Here is a 19,297-nt window from a genome sequence, read left to right as displayed (position 1 = left end):
CAGCAATACTTATTTGGCCAAACAAAAGCAGAAGGATAACATTGACAGGAACGCATGGTTCAGACTTCAGCGAGTCCTCGGTCATGGTTACGATATGAACAGTAGTAAACGTTGACGGCCAAATTAAGAAACATTGGTGGACTGGACCAGGGTCATGTTTAGGGCCTGTTTAGTTCCCCAAACTTCCAACTTTGACACCATGCAAAAAGAAGATTTCCCATCACATCAAACTTGCGGTACATGCATGGAGTACTAAATGTAGACGAAATCAAAAACTAATTGCACAGTTTTGTTGTACTTTGCGAGACGAATCTTTTGAGCCTAATTAGTCAATATTTGGACAATAATTCACAAATACAAACGAAACGCTACAGTGTGCTACAGTGCTACAACAGTGATTTTGCATCTCCAAAGTTGGGCAACTAAACAAGGCCTTAGTTCCCTCAAAACTCCCAACTTTGACACTATGCAAAAAGAAGATTCTCTATCACATCAAATTTGCAGTACATGCATGGAGTACTAAATGTAGACGAAATTAAAAACTAATTGCACAGTTTTGTTGTACTTTCCGAGATGAATCTTTTGAGCCTAATTAGTCAATATTTGGACAATAATTCACAAATACAAACGAAACGCTACAGTGTGCTACAGTACTATAACAGTAATTTACTATAACACTTCGGGGTCCCCCGTCCGACTCGGACTCAAATTTAGGTCCGAGTTGACATCAGATTCCGTGGGTCACAAGTTTCCCAAGCAAAGCTGCTTGCTCCCGGCGCCTTCCGCTGTGTTCACTCTCCAGTCTCCTCCTTGCCAAGCAAGCTCTCCGGTCTCCGCCGCACGCGAAAATGATAGACATCAAGCTCTTCCGCGCCGACGAGGACGCCGATCCGGATCGCGTCCTCCTCGAGTCGCAGCGCCGCCGCTTCGCCCCCGACGAGGACGTCCACGAGGTCGCCGCCCTCGACAACGCATGGCGCAAGAGTAAGAGAGCCCCCATCTCCCCTCCTGATCTGTGCCTTAACCCTTCCGGTAACCCGGCCGGCCCGGTCTCTGACACGCAGGTTTCTCTTCGTCGTCGCTGTGCAGTGCAATACGAGCTGGAAAAGATCAGGGCGGAGCTTAACGCCACCAGCAAAGCGATCGGAAAGCTCAAGGCCGCCGTAAGTCTCGTGTCCTTCAGTTCTGAGTTCTGACGTCGGGGAAGCTCTTACTGTTTCCGGGTGTTTTGGGCACTGTTGTGATGGAACGGACTTGTTTGTTTTTTTTTCCTAGGGCAATCAAGAGGAGGAGGCGGAGAAGCTGATGGAGGCAACGAAGGAGACCAAGGAGAGGCTGGCTGCCAAGGAAGCTGAGGTGCACGAGACCAAGACCAAGCTCGACGCCAAGCTCTTGACAATTGGCAACATTGTCCACGAGTCCGTAATCGTCAGCGACGATGAGGTGCGCCGCAAATCTCGCTTTTGGTTGTTGACACCGAAGAGAAACTTTTCATACCCAATTCTTTTTTGTCGGTAAAAAGGAGAAAAACTATAGTACAATGCTGAAGTAGAAACCATATTAGCTCCACTCCAACCTTGTTCTTCACTCCCACCCTTTGTTGATGGAATTCTAATTAATTGCGATCTAATGTGATATTCATATACGAATGCACAGGTTGATGTTGTTTGTCATCCAATTCGAGAAATTGGAAGCAGTCCCTTAACTGCTGCAAATTGTTGCAGGCAAATAATGCAACTTTGGTGACATGGGGAGAGAGGAGAATGGAGGGGAACTTGAGAAATCACTTCGATCTTTGCAGGATGCTCGACGTTGCAGATTTCGAGAAGGGTATATATGCTTATCACTTTTCTCTATTTTTAGAGTGCTCTCTCGCGGTCATGTTTTTACCCATGTTTTTTTAATGCTGGTTATTTTTGTCTAAGTAACATTCTTGTTCTGCTCCTTGCTGCAATTCTAGTATATATGCTGCACCTCCGTAACGCACCAAACCACCACCCATCGGAATGTGAATGAGAATGCAGATTAACATATTCTGTACTCTTCAACTTATCTTGAATCGTAGGGTGTAGCAATCAGTACCACTTCAACTGATTTCTACGTACCCAAACAATAATTGCTATCGTGTTTTTTTCTTCTAAGTTTCCAGGGAATCTCTGATCATAATATGCTGTGTACTGAATTTTTGCAGGTGTTAGCGTGGCTGGCGGTCGGGGTTTCTTTTTGAAGGGTGACGGTGTCCTCCTGAACCAGGCATTGATAAATTTTGGGCTAGCTTTCCTAAGAAAACGCGGCTTTAAGCCAATGCAAACCCCCTTTTTTCATGAGAAAGGAGACTATGGGAAAATGTGCGCAGCTGGCCCAGTTTGATGAGGAACTTTACAAGGTAATGCTGATGAAATATCCCTACTTGCATATCATGTTTGGATTAATTGTACCTGCATTTCCTTTTTACTTTATGATAATTCTTATGAATCCATAGTTTTCTTTGTTGGAAAAACAACACTGTATTTTGCTGTATCAATATTCCATCGCGCATTCAAAAAAAATTGCAATAAGTTCAACTGGACTATATTATAGCTAATATTAAATTATAGCCAAAATTCTATATAAAAGAAATAAATGGTACATTTTGTCTTTTGGTAGGCATACTTCTGATTCTAAATCTTTTCATGCTATTAAGAGAATATAAATTTCTGTGAATGATGAGGGGTTTCAATATACGTATGCAACGTTGCTACTTTTTTTTTTGGTAATCTCATTGTTGCATTAAGACTTGATAGCTGTTGGATTGGATGTTTTCTCAGCTGTGTTCTTTGATTAAAAAAATATATATTTATTACATGCTCATGACCTTTTGTTGCATTTGCCAGGTAACTGGTGATGGGGATGAGAAGTATCTCGTAGCCACCTCTGAGCAAGCATTGTGCGCTTATCATCTAGGTGATCGCATATATCGTGCTGAATTGCCCATCAGGTGGGTAATGTCCTGATTCATTTAGTCTGTCTTTAGTTGGTGTGCACTTGCAATTTGATCTAAATAATCGTGCCCATTCAGATATGCTGGTTACTCCACCTGCTTCCGGAAAGAGGCGGGTTCACATGGGAGAGACACTGCTGGCATCTTCAGGGTCCACCAGTTTGAAAAAATCGAGCAATTCTGCATCACAAGCCCGAATGGAAACGAGTCATGGGAGATGTTTGAAGAGATGATTCAAAATTCACAAGATTTCTACAAGGAGGTAGGTGCTCCGTGAATTTTAAACCCTACTACACCCCCCCCCCCGTCATATTTTATTTTGAACCGTCGTCTTTGCAAACCAGTTTAGACATTTTTTTTTCTGTCCCTCTTACAGCTTGGACTACCATATCAAGTAGTCTCCATTGTGTCAGGTGCTCTTAACCTTGCTGCTGCTAAAAAATATGATTTGGAAGGGTGGTTTCCCGCATCACAAACCTACAGAGAATTGTGTCCTGCTCAAACTGCACGGACTATCAAGCACGGAGGCTTGGAATCTGCTACGGGCAGAAAACGGTAAATTTCTGTTTCAGTCCGATTATCCTGCCTAATGCTCCATCGCTCTGAACTTTGTGCATCAAAAGGCCTGAGCAATTGCTATCACTTTTCAGAACCGATGTGTGGACAAATCGGAGGGTGATGGTCAGTCCAAGCCACGGAAGGATGAACAGCAATTCGTTCATATGCTGAACTCCACATTGACTGCCACTGAGAGGACGATTTGCTGCATTCTGGAGACCTACCAGACGGAGGATGGCGTTGAAGTGCCCAGGGCGCTGCAGCCGTACATGGGTGGAATAGAGTTCCTTCCTTTCGTGCAAAATTTGTAAATTGGATTATGTAGCATACTGGCAGACTGTATATACCCTTTGAAATTCGATTTTAAGCTTAGGATATGCTGGAAGAGAATTGAAGTGAATAAAACATTGAGATGGAGGCAGCAGAGACGTTGTTTGAATAGTCTAAGAGTAGCAAAATTAAACATTTGAAAAAATACTACTTCATGCTATTAGAACAACTTTGTGATGCGCAAATATCTGCACATTTTCTGATGCAAAATTGGTATAATTTGTGCCATTCTATGAAATAATTTTACGAATGATGCAGCAGTTGGTTATGGTATTGTGAAAAAGAAAGAGGCAGGCCGAACAGAGAAAACAGAAAAGGAAGGCCAGGTCGGCCCAACTAGCGTAACCAAGCCCACCTGCACGTAAAACCGAAAGGAAACTGCCCTAACCTTGCGCCGCCGCTCGTTCTACTGCTCGACTTCTCCCCTCGTTCCAGTCCTCTTCCGCCGCCGCCGCCGCCCACCGTCGCAGGAGACGATGCTCGACATCAATCTCTTCCGCACCGACAAGGGCGGAAACCCGGACCTCATCCGCGAGTCCCAGCGCAGGCGCTCCGCTGCAGTCGAGCTCGTCGACGAGGTCATCGCCCTCGACAAAGCATGGCGCGAAAGTAAGCGTCCCCTCTCCTCGCTGCCCTGATCCCCCGGGAACCCTTCCAGATCCCGGCACGGTCTCTGATCCCCAGGTGTTCTCGTCGTTGCTGCAGGGCAATTCGAGCTGGACAAGATCCGGCAGGAGCTCAACGCCACCAGCAAGAAGATCGGCAAGCTCAAGGCCGTACGTTTCGTCTCCATTTGCGATGCACTCGTTATCCGCTTTCCTTCGCGGTGGGGGTTTTGGATTTCGTCTAATGGTGGTGTGTTTCTTTGCAGAGCAAGCAAGAAGAGGAAGCTAAGAAGCTGATGGAGAGCACGGACGAGATTAAGAAGAGGTTGGCTGCCAAGGAAGCCGAGGTGCAGGAGGCCAAGAGCACCCTCGACGCCAAGCTCACCACTATTGGCAACATCGTGCATGATTCCGTGCCCGTCAGCGACGATGAGGTGCTCTGACAGTTTAGTTTGTTATTGTTCTGGAGAAATAACTTTCAGTAGTTGTTAGATTGTAATGTGGTAGCCATAGAATTGTTAGCTCCACTCCAACCCTTTTGCAATGGGCATTTTAAACTTTTTTTGTGGTGCTATACGAGGACGAGGAACAACATTGCATTGCTTTGATAAGTTGAAATTGCCTTTGAGCATGCATACTCTTGTCCAATTTATGATCACCTCGATTGGCAGTTTAGTTTGTTGTTCTAGAAACTAGTAAGGTGACTTCCTTTTTGCCAAAGAAACAATTGTTCAGTTATTACTAGTAGTAGATTGTGATGTGGCAGCCATAGAACTGTTAGCTCCACCACAACCCATTTGTAATTGGAGTTTTAGTTGTTTTTCAACGTGCTATATGAGGATAAGCAACTGGCATTACTTTGATAGGTTGAAATTGCTTGTGAGAATGCATATTATGGTCTGCTGAATTCCCACTTAATTGTATAAATTTGAGCTCAACTGATTTGGTAGCTACTTCCTTATTTGCAGGCAAATAATGCAATTGTACGAACATGGGGAGAGAAGAGAGTAGAGGAAAATTTGAAGAATCACGTGGACCTTTGCAGAATGCTTGACATTGTTGCACTGGAGAAGGGTATATGCTCTCTAGTTTTCTCTATTTACAAGTGCTTTCTTACTGCCCATAGCTGCCTGTTTATGTCTGTTTCTAAACCCATCACCATGTTCCTTGCCACCAGTATGGTATGTTTGCATGTGATTGTGTGCTGCCTATACATTTTATATTCAGCATATGCTCCTTAACAGTGAACCCTGCTCAACCAATTTCAGATAGCTCTTGCTCCTTGTTTTCACCACTACAATGATTAAGAATGTTTTGGAACACATGTCCTCTTCAGCTGTTGAAATGTACATGTATTCATCTGTCTATTGTATTTGTAAACTTTGAACGATCTTAGCATTTACCAGAAAAGGAACTTTCTTTCTGTTTCCCTCCAAGAGCCTGCATAAATATGGGGGATTTGGATCCCTATCCTTGGGATCCCTAGTCGGAATTATTAAAAGAAGCCTACAGACTGATATGGATCTTAACTACCTCCTAAGTTGCATACATTATCCCAAGACATGCACATAAATTATCCATGTACAAATTAAAACTGATAAGGTTCTCTTTCAATGTGATATCACATGCTCTTGGGATATCAACTATGCACTTACGCAGAAACCCAGGATTGCTATCGTGTCTTGTTTCTCTTATTCTTGAGGGAGCCTCTCACAACCTGTTGCCTACTCAATTTCTGCAGGTGCTGATGTGGCTGGTGGTCGGGGTTACTATTTGAAGGATGAAGGTGTCCTCCTGAACCTGGCGTTGATAAATTTCGGGCTTGCTTTCCTGAGAAAACGGGGCTTTAAGCCAATGCAAACCCCCTTTTTCATGAGGAAGGAGACTATGGGAAAATGTGCCCAGTTGGCACAGTTTGATGAGGAGCTTTACAAAGTAAGCCTGATGAAATAATCCCTATGTAAAGTAGTTTTGGCGCAACTGTACCCACATTCATAGTTTTATGACTTTACGTAAAATACGCTTTTGTAGTTTTATGACTTTACATAAATTATGCTTTTGTAGGTTCTGGGGAAAGATAATACATTATCTTCCTGTATTAATTTAATATAATGTGTTCCCTTTACATGATAGTAAGGTTCTATACAAAAGGAAAATAAATGGTAAATTTTGTCCTCTGGTAACTATGCTAACAGTTCTAAAGCGATTTCATGTTATAAAGAAAATCTAATTTATGCGTACTGCTGAGGGGTAACAATCTTGGCAAGACTGCTCCTGAAGAAATATATTTTGATTACTGTAGGCCTTATTAGTTCACTCATATGTTTGATGAATTGGACAGATATTTCAGTTGTGATCTTTGATAAAAGATTACATTTTATTACATGTAACAATGGTTTCATTTGACAGGTAACAGGTGATGGCGAGGACAAATACCTCATAGCCACATCTGAACAGCCATTATGCGCTTATCATTTAGGTGATCGAATTTACCCTGCTGAGCTACCAATAAAGTGGGTAATTCCTAACTTAAGTCAGTTTGCTACTAATTGATACACAGTAGTAAATTTGATCGTAAATAAATTATGTCTGTACAGATATGCTGGGTACTCCACCTGCTTCCGGAAAGAAGCTGGTTCACATGGAAGGGACACAGCTGGCATCTTCAGAGTCCACCAATTTGAAAAAATCGAGCAATTCTGTATTACGAGCCCAAATGGCAACGATTCTTGGGACATACATGAAGAGATGATGAAGAATTCAGAAGATTTCTATCAGGAGGTGTGCATTGGTGCTTTGCTAACCATAAATATTGTATTTACATCTTGGACTTTGTCTTTACAAACTTGTATAAACATTAATTTTATGTCCATCTTGCAGATTGGCCTACCATATCAGGTTGTCTCCATTGTCTCTGGTGCACTTAATGATGCTGCAGCTAAAAAATATGATTTAGAAGCATGGTTCCCTGCATCAAAAACCTTTAGAGAATTAGTGTCATGTTCTAATTGCACTGACTTTCAAGCAAGGAGACTTGGAATTGGTTACGGCCAAAAAAAGGTAGATTCTGTGTCACTTGTATTATTGTTAGATGTCCACCCAATGTGGATAAAAATGTTTTGACCAGTTACTAACGCTTGCCGATGTATGGAAAAATCACAGAATGATGAGCAGTCCAAGCAGTTTGTTCATATGCTGAATTCTACGTTGACTGCCACTGAGAGGACATTATGCTGTATTCTGGAGAACTTCCAAAAGGAGGATGGTGTTGAAGTGCCAAAGGCGCTGCAACCGTACATGGGTGGAATAGAGTTCCTTCCTTTCAAGCAACCTCTGGATGTCAAACAAGCTGCTGACTCCAAATCAAACAAGTCCAAATCAAAGGTCTTTATCTGCCTCTGCTGGTCCCTTTTCCCAAAACAGCATTCAAAACTTTATTTTTTATCTGATCTTTTCGGGCCCCTTCCTGACAGGGAAATGCTGCTTGAGCTGGACGAGGAACAAATTCAAATGCATGCGATGCAGAAGTGATGGACAATATGCATCCTTGTATTATTTTTTGGGTGGTATCAGTATTTATAACATGACCATGACAATGCAGCTTTTGTGTACCCATTTTGGTTTCTTGGTTACCACACTATCTGATGACAGTACTTGCACACTGATGTTGCATAGCATAGGATGTCTTGCAATCAGAGGAATGTTTGAGCAGCACCATCCCTACCTGCTGTGTTTATTGCGATGCCACAACACTGTTCCTCCGTGCGTTCTTCTCCAAAAGCACCACCGTTCACTGGCTTGCCTATGTGGTGCTTCAGTTCCGGTCTGTCAGTGGATTGATTGCATTTGGGTTTCTTTTTCGGAGAGCTTGGGTTGGTGTATTTGATCGATTCGGAAAGGGCATCTTGTGTTAGTGGCATTTAGTGCTTCTATGGCTGAAACTGGGAAATGCGTTGCGGTGGCGACGTGCACTTGCTCTTGGATTCTACCATTGTTTGGTGCGCGATTGCGTAGCGTAGGCCAAATTCTGGATGCTGCTGGCTATGCTTTTTCATGCTTTCACTGCTCAACGTGACTGTAGCCCTTGGATTCGGCAGGCATTCAAACTGAGTAGCTGACCGCGTCTCTGTCTTGTTCGCCTGTAACGGAAGCATTGAAGCTTGAGAGAATCCGAGACGCCTGTCCGTCAGTTGCGTTTGAATGGCCTTGCATTCCCTGGTAAAGACAAAGCAGGGGGTAAAATTCTGTTCCGTTATAGATATGGAACTTTGCATGAAATATTTGCATTTCCATGCTATTGATTCTGCGATTGCCTCGAAAGTACTTGGGATGGTGAGACCTGTCAGGAGCGATCACGAATCCACGAGGTTCCCCGGACGCAAGGGTGATATGAACCTGAAACAAGCCTTCCCTTGCTGAGACGCCACGCCAAGGCAAATTTATGCTTTTGCCGACGGCGCGGGGATATAATGCCATAAAGGGACCATCTCACTGACGCTCTAGTAAACCGGCCCCTTCATCGCCCGGTCCTGCATGCCTGCGCCATTACGCTGCCCACTATTCATGCCGTTTGATGGCACTGTCAGCGAAATAAACTGCCCATGATTACGGGGAGATTCATCACAATTGGCATGTTGTTAATTCTTTAACAGAAAGATAATAAGATTATGCTGAGCAAAGTGGAGACAAAAGAGGAGAGAGGGTGTGTGCTCTCAGGACTGGCGTCCAAATTTGATCTTGTGATTTGGGGGGGGGGGGGGGGGGGGGGGGGGGGGGGGGGGAGTTCGGCAGATGTGCTGGCCACGTTCCCGGATTCCGGTTATGATGATAGCTCCTCCCACCAGTGCAGTCAACTAGGTGGAATTTTTATGGGGGGAAATGGTGTCTAGCTTTTCTGGACAACATGATTTCCGATGGTTCCGTCCTCAATAATTCTGTTCCTGTTCCTCAATAAGCCCCTAGGTGAACTGCTTGTCAGCATCATTTTGTACAAGGAACTGTACTATGCTGGGATTCGGTCTGCAGAAAATTGACTGGGCAGGGCTATATATGCAAATGCAACCAAGCAAGTTGAGGTCAAAGTTCACGTTACAAAAAGAAAAAAAATTGAGGGCGAGTTCTTTATTATTTTTTTTTCGCCGTAAACTGATGGTGAATAATTATTCTAGAAATCACTATGTTCTGTTCCAAAGCAAATTTGTTTACCTTTTCAATTCGGATTACATTTAAGTCTGTTAATTTTTGTGAGGAAAACTTTATTGATTATCAGATTCCGCAGCACTGCCTTTTTGTTTTGCAATTATTGAGTTTCACATGGCACTAATTAGCCAAAGATTCCAAATGGCTTCCCTTGGTTTTTTGTTTCAAAGAGGAGAAAAAAAGGGATCAGCTACTGAAGTCCCAAATGGCAGTGACATTCGTATCGCTTCTAAAGACAAAGAGACGCCCAGTCGGTTTCAAGTAAGTTTTCTATGTTGTTTGTACTAGTAAGTTTTAACATATACTACACATTCCTCAGTAAGATGTATTATACCAGCTTTCAGTGGATGCACTAAAATTGAGTTATTTTTGCCTAGAATGAAAAGATCACATGTTCTTTTCACAAAACTTTGTTAAATCTTCATTCACACGAGCCAGCAAATCAAAAGAGAAGAGTCAAGAGATTCTGGCACTTTGCCCCCCCTGAAACCAGCCCCAGCACAGCTCTCCATGCCCATGGACCCTGACCACTTGTCCTTTCTCTCACTAGCCACTTCTCTCTCTCCTCGATGTACAAAATTAAAATGCTGCAGAGCTTTCAAAAAAGGGGCGAGAAAAAAGATAAAATAAAAAAGACAAGGCGATAAATTACAAAACAACCCCACCCCCAACGGGCCCCCCCTGGTTCCAATCCACGGTGCTTTTCCCCAGCCATCACGAGACCCCTCCCCCCGCTCGCCGAAACCAACCAACGCCACCACCACCACCCCACCACCAGTTACTCTGCTCCCTCCCTCCCTGCGCCTCGCCTCCAGGAATCCCTCCTCGGATTCCTTCCCCCGCCCCAGCTCCCGGCCCCCATCCCCCCGCAGCCGCCTGCACTGTGCTGCCGGCTGCCGCCTTCGGCACCGCCGTTCGCCTTCCAGGCTCCGCCAGCCTCCGGTCCAGCGGTAAGCCGCTGCTCCGCTTTCTTGGCAACAGCAATGCAGCAAGATCTTGGCTTGGATCTGCGCTCGCCTGCTTCCTTGGGTTTCCTGGCGTGTTTGATTCTCGGGCTGCTGCTCGGTTCTTGGTTCTGTGGATTGGGTCCGGCGGTGGAATTATGGTGTTGTCTCTCGTGTCAACGTCGGCTTTGCTCCGGCTCCCCATCTGGAACGAGTACGGCCGTGGAATTATTTCTGGGAGTTCAGTCCGGTAGCGGTACCAAACGTTGCTTTCGTAGCAATAGTGCGGCTTACCTGCTTGTACTGAAACAGCCGTTGACGTTTAGGTGGTGCCGTGATGTGTACATGTCTTACGTTTCTCTGCAAGCTTTTGTTCGTGGTACTGGAGTGGTATGGTACATGAATGGCAATTTGGGGTTCTGGCTATCTGCATTCTTGAAACCGAACGCCCTCTTTTTTTTCTCTCCTGAGTGTTCGCTAGACTGAATAAACATGCTGCATTGTCTAGAACAAAAATGTAGAGAAAAGGCACTGTCTAATAGGAGTGTGGAGACAGGAAAACAGATCTGATCTTTTGACTCTCTTTTAGAGCAGTAAGAGAGTTCAAATTTCAAACCGTAGGAATATCTGCAATTTTTCAAGCTCTTCTGTGAACACTGACTCATTAAGCAATGCATTATGGGGACTGAATTGCAGTGCTGGATTTAGAAATCACAACTGCAGTGTGGCCCTACCAGCATTAATTTTACTGTCCATTGTTCGTTTCAAACTGAAGCTGACATGTTCACATGAGTGTGCAAGGAGTGAATTGTCTTCGTTTGGGGAGATTACTGAACTTCTAATAATCTCTTAACATGTCCTAATACTATGAGGCTTTCACAGGATGCAATGCATACAGAGTAGCTAATGAGCTGTCTAATACTTGGAGATCATTATGACTAGTTTGTTTTTGTTTCTTAGAAGGTATATACATCTAAGAGTATTGGTAGAGCATATACTAAGAGAATATTTTCCGGGGATATTTTTTTTTTGCAAGCCCTCATTCTTGGTCTTCAGAATTCAACCAAAACCATCGCTATTTTCGCTATTGCTTGTTTATGTATAATTATCAGTTTCAAACTGCTTCCATGGAAATCAATGTCAGAGAACAACTATGTCAACATTGCCTTATTTCATTTTGTTAATGCCCATTGAAGTAGATCGTTCATATGTTTGATATCTCGCTTGATTGTGTGAAGGGAGGACTATGAAGCTAAGGACAAAACGGCCTGAATGGAAGTCCCTCATGCCACTACAACTAAGCAGGAAATCTGCTATGCGTTTCTTTTTGTTCCCCAAGGTTCAGTCGGCTGGTCAATCGCCAGATGACACTCCAGTTTATCTTAACGTGTACGATCTGACACCCATGAATGGTTATATATATTGGGCAGGCCTTGGCATATTTCACTCAGGAATTGAAGGTTCTTCTCTTTGCCATTTGTATCTACTTTTCTTCCTTCCAGTTAACATTTAACCAAACTCTAGTTCTTTTTGTGGTGTTTTTGTTCAACTATTTTTTCCTTGATCTTTGAGAAACTATAGGACTAGAAATCCAGTAACATGGCCATCAATGATCCATTATTCTTCTTTTTTTTCTCAGTCCGGAGACCCGGGTTCGAGCCCTGCATCCTCTTAATTCAAAGCGGGGGTGCGGTCTGCTCCTACCTGTCAAGTTTTATTATTCTTCTTTTCTATGATCGATATCTAGTACTGTGGCCAATCTGCTATTTCGCCATATGAAGTTGTTACTTACTTAACTATATGTATTAAAAAAAACTCTTTTACTACATCAATGATCCATATCTGCATATAGGTTTGTTCCATGCCATAAATTGTTTTCTGTCCATTAGGATGGTTCACAGCAGTAACCTGCCTGAAAGTATTAAATCCAATCATTGCTGTAAAGGAATTTTGTATGCATTGTTTTGCCTTTTCAGGATGAGCTACATAATAAAACTTTTCATTTGCTTTCACTGATGTGTTCAGCCGATATTGTTACATTCACATATGTTATATGCATCAGTTTACCATATAGAAAAAGATGAACGAGATTGTTGTGTTCTATGCTATGTTGGCCCTGTATGAAGCAAGGAAATATTAAAAATTTTGCTGATAAATTTACTCAACTTGGAAGATGGTTGTTTTCTTGATTTTGTTGGATCCATTTTATGTTTCAGGTGCCAAATGCTTCTTTATAATCTGAAACAGCTTGGTTAAAAAGATGAATTAATACCTATGCCTGCATCTGCATCTCATGGACCTTTCTAGTAGAGATCTTTACAGGTCCTGAATCCGGTTTTATTAGGGCTTAGTTGTGGTTTAAGAAATTTTCTTTAGGTGCCCATCGAATCACTAGGCTATGCACATTTGGTGTCCTTCGTAGGGCAGCTGACTCTAAGAAAGAAGAGAACTACTGAACAAGGGAAGTGGGAGTACAGGTGATGCAGAGTAGTTTTGTGAAATCCACAAGGAAATCTAGGAAAACTGAGGAAGGAGGTAGAGTTGTCTCAATTGGATATGGATGGGGAGAGGAAATATTTTAAAAGTTTGTCAATACTCAATTCCACTACCAGCTATCCATTAATAAATTTACATCCACATGATCCATCTGGGTTGTTAGGTCTTGTCCAATCCTGCTAGCCATTTTCCACAACAGGCATGTTTCTAGAACTAGCCTAGAGCTTTCTTCAGGTTCAACTCCCTTTCTTCATAATGAGGTATATTTAACTTTTTGCCACTCTTACGAATTGGCTATAGCAACGAATTGGCTGAGCTATATGCAGCATTGTGATTTTTGGACTGTGAATGCTTGCCATCTCAAATATCTAGAGTTCTGGGCCGAGAATGATTTATGTAATTATCTTGCTAACCTCCTGAAGCATCTGACCACAAAAAAAAGCTGTACAGATGTTTTTCTCAAATATATGATTTTAGAACTGATTCTCAGATCATTGTGTTTTGATGGCCCATTTTTTTTCTTCGTAGTTCATGGTGTTGAATATGCATTTGGAGCGCATGACTTTCCTACAAGTGGAGTATTTGAGGTAGAGCCTCGTCAGTGCCCTGGTTTCAGATTCAGGAAATCAATATTTCTTGGTACAACATGCTTGGATCCAATCCAAGTTAGGCAGTTCATGGAGCTACAGTCAGTAAACTACAATGGAGATACTTACCATCTTATCACGAAGAACTGCAACCATTTTTGCAAGGATATGTGTTACAAGTTGACCGGTAACAAAATCCCCAAATGGGTGAACCGGCTCGCCAGAATAGGTACGATAGTTATAAATACATGTGCTAAAGCTTATAGCAGTTCAACGATTCCATGCAGCAAAGGTGACACTGAATTAATGCCACTCATTGTGCTTAGTCAGAATGCATTAAGCAGCTTTAACAGTCTTTGGCACCAATTTTTGCTCTATATTATTGTTTCCACTTTACTTTCTAGAAATGTGGTTTACCATGGTTACAGAGTTTATTAATGTCATGTGGTCATTCTGCAAAGCGAAGTACCTTTTCTGTCACACCATATCACAATGTACTCTGTAACTGTGCACCTGACACGTGCATCCACAAAGAGCTTTGAGAAATTTTGCCATACGTTTTCAGCACGTTATTGCATTCAGCAGCAGCATGCCAACTAAGGGAACAGTGGCAGTTTTGACCGTATAATTTTATTCCAGGCTTTGTGTTTCTACTTTACTAAGTAGTACTGTTTTATATGTACTTGGAGTTCTTGTTGTAGCATTTTGATGTGAACTTACTGGTATTTGGGGTTCATATTGTAGCATATTATGACGATCATGTGCATCTGTTTGTTGTAGGTGCCATTTGCAACTGCCTTCTCCCAGAGTCGCTCAAGATCTCTCCAGTTGGCCATGATCCGAATAGTCAGTCCGAAGATTCAGAGAAAAGGCGGCTGAGGAACCCATTTAGCTGTTTCTCTTCAATCTCGAGTCACAGACAGCTGCCGTCATCTTCCCCTTTCCCACCATCTCCTGTGAAGGAGCGTCTTGCTCACTGCTCATCAAGGAAATCCAGCACCGCGTCTCTGAGAAATAGGTAGCCTGGCCTGGGCCCCCGTGTAACTTCTGATACCAAGTTGTGCTAATTCGTTCAGTGTCAGCATCTGGATTGCACGGTGAGTGCCGTGCTTGTAGCTCGCTGTCAGGTACTTCATTTTGGTCGGTAAAAGTCTGATGCCTGATGTCGTTGTATCATGTGAAACCCAAGCCGACGTGTGTTGGTTCGCCTCGAAAAGATCTGTTGGGGGTGAATGCCACTCGATTCTACCCGCCCTATGTACTCAGTGATTTGTATATTATTAATCCATTATTCTTTCAGCTGTTGAAAAAACACCACCCTGTCAGTCATTCTCATGCCTGGAATTTTCTCACCCAGCTCGTTTTAACAATGCTTTTGCAGATTAACAGTGTTCGTGCACTGTAAAAGTAACTCATTTCTGGGTGTGCACATCATCAATCATACAAGTGCATAATTCTGTGACGGCGGGACCAGGTTCGATTGGACGGTAGCACCGAAAATTCTGATGCCTGTTCCAATCCCATAGTACAATTCCAGGAGGGAAGCACACCGGATAAGAATGCCTCCAGGAGTAAGCAAAGGTAGTAGTAGAGTCAGTGGTACTACCAGTCGCCTAGTGACAGTCCCTTTGGCTTTGGCTGGCAGGGTGTTCTCCGTCCTGCCTGTGCGTCCCCCACACCTGTCGCCTCTCAGTCACAGAGCCACTGAACCGGGGCGACGGCCGCGGCCGCTGCCGCGCCATAAAAGCAGGCGACCGCGACGGCTCGTCGTGCTCGTGCCCGCGCGGCGGCGTACGATCCGAGGGAGACGCGCGATGGTTTCTCCGTGCCCGCGCGCGCGCTCCGGCCTCCGGTTCGCGACGAAACAGGACGTCGCCGTCGGGGAATGGATGATTGGAATGATGATCGGGTTGGGTTGGGTTTTGTTCGCTTCGTCGTCGTTGTCGTCGTGCCGTGTGGCGGCAGACGGGAAAGAGAGGAAAAGGGGCGCTTTGGATCAGGTCATCTCATTCTTTGCATCAGTTGCATCAGGGCTTATCTCCGGAGAGAAGGCTTTAAGCGATGCATGACTTTGATGCAATCATTAGCTGCGGATAATGCTCCCCTGATTTTGGGTTTTCCAGATGACACCTCACTTGTTTAAGTGCAGTCAGTTACAACACATCTATCAGAGTTGTACCAAGCGTTAAACATTTTGTTTGCTACTGTATGCATCTCAACGTCAGTAAGAGTGCTAGTGCATTTTTTCCCTTCTTTCCCATCAGAGATGGTATTTGCCGTTTTTTTTTCCCTTAAGAGGAGGAACATTGGAAGAAGAGAACCTATCAGGGATGTCCAAGTAAAGATCAAGCAAGCAGTCAGACAGGGACGTTCTGAAACAGCCCAAAACTCAAATGAAGCCCAGAGAATTGGGCCGAGGCCAACTCAACATTTCAGAGTTCATCAGAGAGCTAGCAGAACACACCAAACAAAGCATGTACAAAGCATCTTCTGATTGCGATTACCCCCAATATTACATCACAGAGATCACTAGTCCATGATAAGCACTTGCATGATAATCCACAAATTCACATAGATTGCCAGTTACTAACCTTACCTACATGGCTCAACAAAGTTACTGAATATACTTAATTCTCGTCAGGACGATAGAACATACTACTAATTATACCAGCGACTACTACTGACTTGGTTGCTACTACTGCTGCTACGAGCCCTGCAAATCGATCGATTCATCAACACGAAAATAGCTAGCCGATTGCCTGAGCTCCAGTTAATCCCTTCCTGACCTCCTGCACGCTCAGTTGAACTGATCGTAGACGCTGCTGCCGAAGTAGTTGGGCGCGAGGTCCATCATGTTCATGTAGCTGTTGTACGCGTACTCGCTCATGTAGGTGAGGTCGGCGGCCTCCTCCGCCTCCACCCCGAACTGCCCCACCAGCGCCGCCGGGTGGTGCGTCACCGTCGAGAACGACGACGAGCTCGGGCTGCTGCTGCCCGCGCCCGCGCCGCCAGCTGCCGCCGCCGCCGCCGCCGCGGCCGCCGCGATGAGCTTCCGCTTCTCCTCCTCCGACTCCGCTAGCCTGTCCTTCATCTTCAGCAGCTGCACGAAGACGACGCGCATCGCATGCATGGAGTTAGCACTCAGCAGCAGACAAGATTCAAGAAGAAAACACTAGTAATTCCGATGCGTCGTCGTCGTCGTGTGGGTGGTCCGGTTATTAATTACCTCGGTCTCGAGGTGGCAGTTCTGGAGGACGACGGCGTCGTGGGCGGCGCGGAGCTTGGAGAACTCCTCCTCCATGAGCTTGCTCTTGTGGCGGGCGCGGCGGTTCTGGAACCAGACGGCCACCTGCTTGGCGTCGAGGCCGAGCTCGGCGGCCAGCTGCACCTTGCGGGGCGTCTCTAGCTTCCGCTCCTTCCGGAAGTTGATCTCCAGCTGCCGCGCCTGCTCGTCGCTCAGCCGCCGCTTCTTGGCCTGCTCGTCCCCGCCCTCTCCCTCCCCCACCGGCCGCGGCTTCCGCCTCCGCCGCTGCCGCGCCTTCTTCTGCTCACCACCTGGTAGCACATGTACATTACGCGTGAGCTCCCAGTAATCTCTAATCCGCGCGTTCATTTAGATCGATGAATCAATCCCTTGCTAGCTAGTTGCTATAGAAGAGAGATGAACTGCGACTCACCGGAGCCGGGGGTGGCGGCCTCCGCGAAGCTCTCCGCCGGGAAGGCGAAGGACGGGAACAGCAGCCTCTCATCCTCCTCGCAGCCCATCTTCCAGCTACCCAACAGACCCAACAAGAGATCACACTCTAAAGCCGCAGAAACAGCAAGAAGATCCTGTGCGTAGTAGACTAATGCTCACTCCGATCAATCGCCTTTCAATATGGTTGCTAGCTAGAGACCTTTGTGCTCGCTCTGTGGTGGTAGCTTGGATATTTCTATAGGTGTTGTTGGCCGCGCTGGGTTGCCCAGTGTGTGTCCAGCTGTGTCGTCCGAGTCTGTGAGCTCGGAGTCCGGCCCCGGGATTTTATAGGCGGCCGAGGGCCGGGGGCGCTGCTCGGCTGCTGTACTTGCTGGGAGCCGATAAAATTCTGGTGTGGAGTCGCGAGGAAGCAGCGAGGGTGTGTGTGTCACCCGCCGAGAGGGGCGTTGCGTGCGTAGCGTAGCTGCCTCTGCCTGTGCATCAGCTAGCCGAGAGGAGCTAAGGGGAGTAGTTTAGTAGGACAATGGGAAGGGGAGACGGGAGTTGGTAATCGCTCGGCAAAGCGAGGCATAAGCTGCTGCGGCTTAATCGCCAACCGGAGTTAACTCCGTCGCCATCTCGCGATTAAGATAACGTAACAGCCGTAGCTAGCGGCCGCCTTTTGTCGACAGGGACGCCGCGCACGCACTGCCCTGCCACGCCGGCCGGTGGAGACGGAGCGGATCGGTGGGTTTTCGTGGCGTAAACTGTGACTTTCTGCTCTGCTGGGGTAGATTAGAAGCTTTTATTCTGCTGCTGAGTGATGCCGATGTCTACTGCGCGCACGCCTGCCAGCTAGCAGGTAAATTTGACAAGCGCCCGGCCGGGAAGGTTGAAACACATGCAAGGACGAAGTTTCTCGCTCCAAGAAACCCCCCCTCTCTGCTCGTTGAAACACGCTGCAAAAGTGAAGTTAAAAAAAAAGTCGGGGAGGTCGATTCGCTTAGCATTTTTTTAATGTTAAACAAAGAAGCGGTTTCGTGTCATACGTTGTGAAGCAAAAGTGGAGCGGCTGGTTGGAGCTGGGCGGGAGTTTCGCTTCGGTGTTTCAGATGCACAAGTTACCATCGCAGCGAGCGCGTGGGCGACGAGCTCGTCGGCTTCCGGGGCCCGGGAGACACACACAACACAAGCGACCACACAACCGCCTAGCAGCTCCAAAGCCCAATTGACGTCAACTGCCGCATGCACGCCTGCGCTGTACCTTTCTTACAAACACACGCCTGAATTTTCCAAACTGATGATTGTACATGCCAAAGCTTACGTTGCCCAAGCCAAGTACTAACGTGACAATAAACAAGTACAAGTGGATATACAAAGAGCTAGCGCCGAGAGAGAGAGAGAGCGAGCGAGCACGTGAAGCATTTCTGATCGATCCGCCGTGTAAATGATTGACCGCGACGTGTTCGTATATCGCCGGATCGGATCATCGGATGGATGGACGAGGAGGTTCCTTGCGGTCTCTTCTCTCCCTCTACGAAACCTTCTTGCTCTCTCGCTGATGCAGCTGATGCGTCGCTTTCCAGCTCTCTCATTTGAGTTGGGTGCACGCACAGCCCAGCACACCATCCTACGGAGATCGTCTGAACAGTGCCGCACGCTTTCCGATCCATTCCACGCACCCGGCGACGCGATCTATCCATGGCGGGCTAGCAAAAGCTAGCCGAGAGAGACGCCGGGACGGCCACACCTTTTGGAAACCTGGCAGGCGAGGTAGTGTGTGCCTTCTCAAGCCGATATGCTAGCGAGCTACCCGTAAAGCATGTAACGCCAACCCGCAGCTACGGTTCGGCACGCAGGATTCTCCTGTTTGGAGGAGCCCAACCCAAGTCGTGCACTAACACCCGGTGCTCTCTGCGAAA

General features: G+C 45.8%; 3 protein-coding genes and 1 pseudogene across 5 annotated transcripts; 3 read left to right on the top strand and 1 right to left on the bottom strand.

The window, feature by feature from the left end:
* Positions 1 to 750: 750 nt before the first annotated feature.
* On the top strand, positions 751 to 3,962 carry LOC117835798 (serine--tRNA ligase-like; annotated as a pseudogene).
* A 282-nt stretch (positions 3,963 to 4,244) lies between these two features.
* Positions 4,245 to 8,190, top strand: LOC117839789 (serine--tRNA ligase). Of its 2 annotated transcripts, XM_034720209.2 has the most exons (10): positions 4,245 to 4,477; positions 4,574 to 4,644; positions 4,740 to 4,907; positions 5,442 to 5,547; positions 6,215 to 6,408; positions 6,883 to 6,986; positions 7,071 to 7,254; positions 7,354 to 7,533; positions 7,636 to 7,857; positions 7,947 to 8,190. In XM_034720209.2, exons 1-10 carry the CDS (start codon positions 4,345 to 4,347, stop codon positions 7,959 to 7,961), a joined length of 1,377 nt encoding a protein of 458 aa, XP_034576100.1. In that variant the 5' UTR covers positions 4,245 to 4,344; the 3' UTR covers positions 7,962 to 8,190. The 2 variants fall into 2 exon arrangements, with proteins under 2 accessions (XP_034576100.1, XP_072146963.1); XM_072290862.1 differs by lacking the exon at positions 7,947 to 8,190 and having other exon boundaries at positions 7,354 to 7,532; positions 7,634 to 7,774.
* A 2,204-nt stretch (positions 8,191 to 10,394) lies between these two features.
* On the top strand, positions 10,395 to 14,998 carry LOC117838730 (deSI-like protein At4g17486). Of its 2 annotated transcripts, XM_072290795.1 has the most exons (5): positions 10,395 to 10,622; positions 11,855 to 12,076; positions 12,256 to 12,303; positions 13,641 to 13,928; positions 14,480 to 14,998. In XM_072290795.1, the coding sequence occupies exons 2-5, from the start codon at positions 11,863 to 11,865 to the stop codon at positions 14,719 to 14,721; spliced, it is 792 nt and encodes a 263-aa protein (XP_072146896.1). In that variant the 5' UTR covers positions 10,395 to 10,622; positions 11,855 to 11,862; the 3' UTR covers positions 14,722 to 14,998. The 2 variants fall into 2 exon arrangements, with proteins under 2 accessions (XP_072146896.1, XP_034574759.1); XM_034718868.2 differs by lacking the exon at positions 12,256 to 12,303 and having other exon boundaries at positions 10,399 to 10,622.
* A 1,178-nt stretch (positions 14,999 to 16,176) lies between these two features.
* Positions 16,177 to 17,874, bottom strand: LOC117838731 (homeobox-leucine zipper protein HOX12). Its single transcript, XM_034718869.2, has 3 exons — positions 17,377 to 17,874; positions 16,926 to 17,254; positions 16,177 to 16,799 (listed from the first exon to the last, which is right to left on the bottom strand). Exons 1-3 carry the CDS (start codon positions 17,462 to 17,464, stop codon positions 16,497 to 16,499), a joined length of 720 nt encoding a protein of 239 aa, XP_034574760.1. The 5' UTR covers positions 17,465 to 17,874; the 3' UTR covers positions 16,177 to 16,496.
* Positions 17,875 to 19,297: the final 1,423 nt, after the last annotated feature.

The sequence above is a fragment of the Setaria viridis genome, chromosome 9, assembly GCF_005286985.2.
Source record: "Setaria viridis chromosome 9, Setaria_viridis_v4.0, whole genome shotgun sequence".
NCBI classification, from domain to species: Eukaryota; Viridiplantae; Streptophyta; class Magnoliopsida; order Poales; family Poaceae; genus Setaria; species Setaria viridis.
The sequence above is the reverse complement of the archived record's forward strand: the minus strand, read 5'-3'. Positions and strand labels throughout refer to the sequence as shown.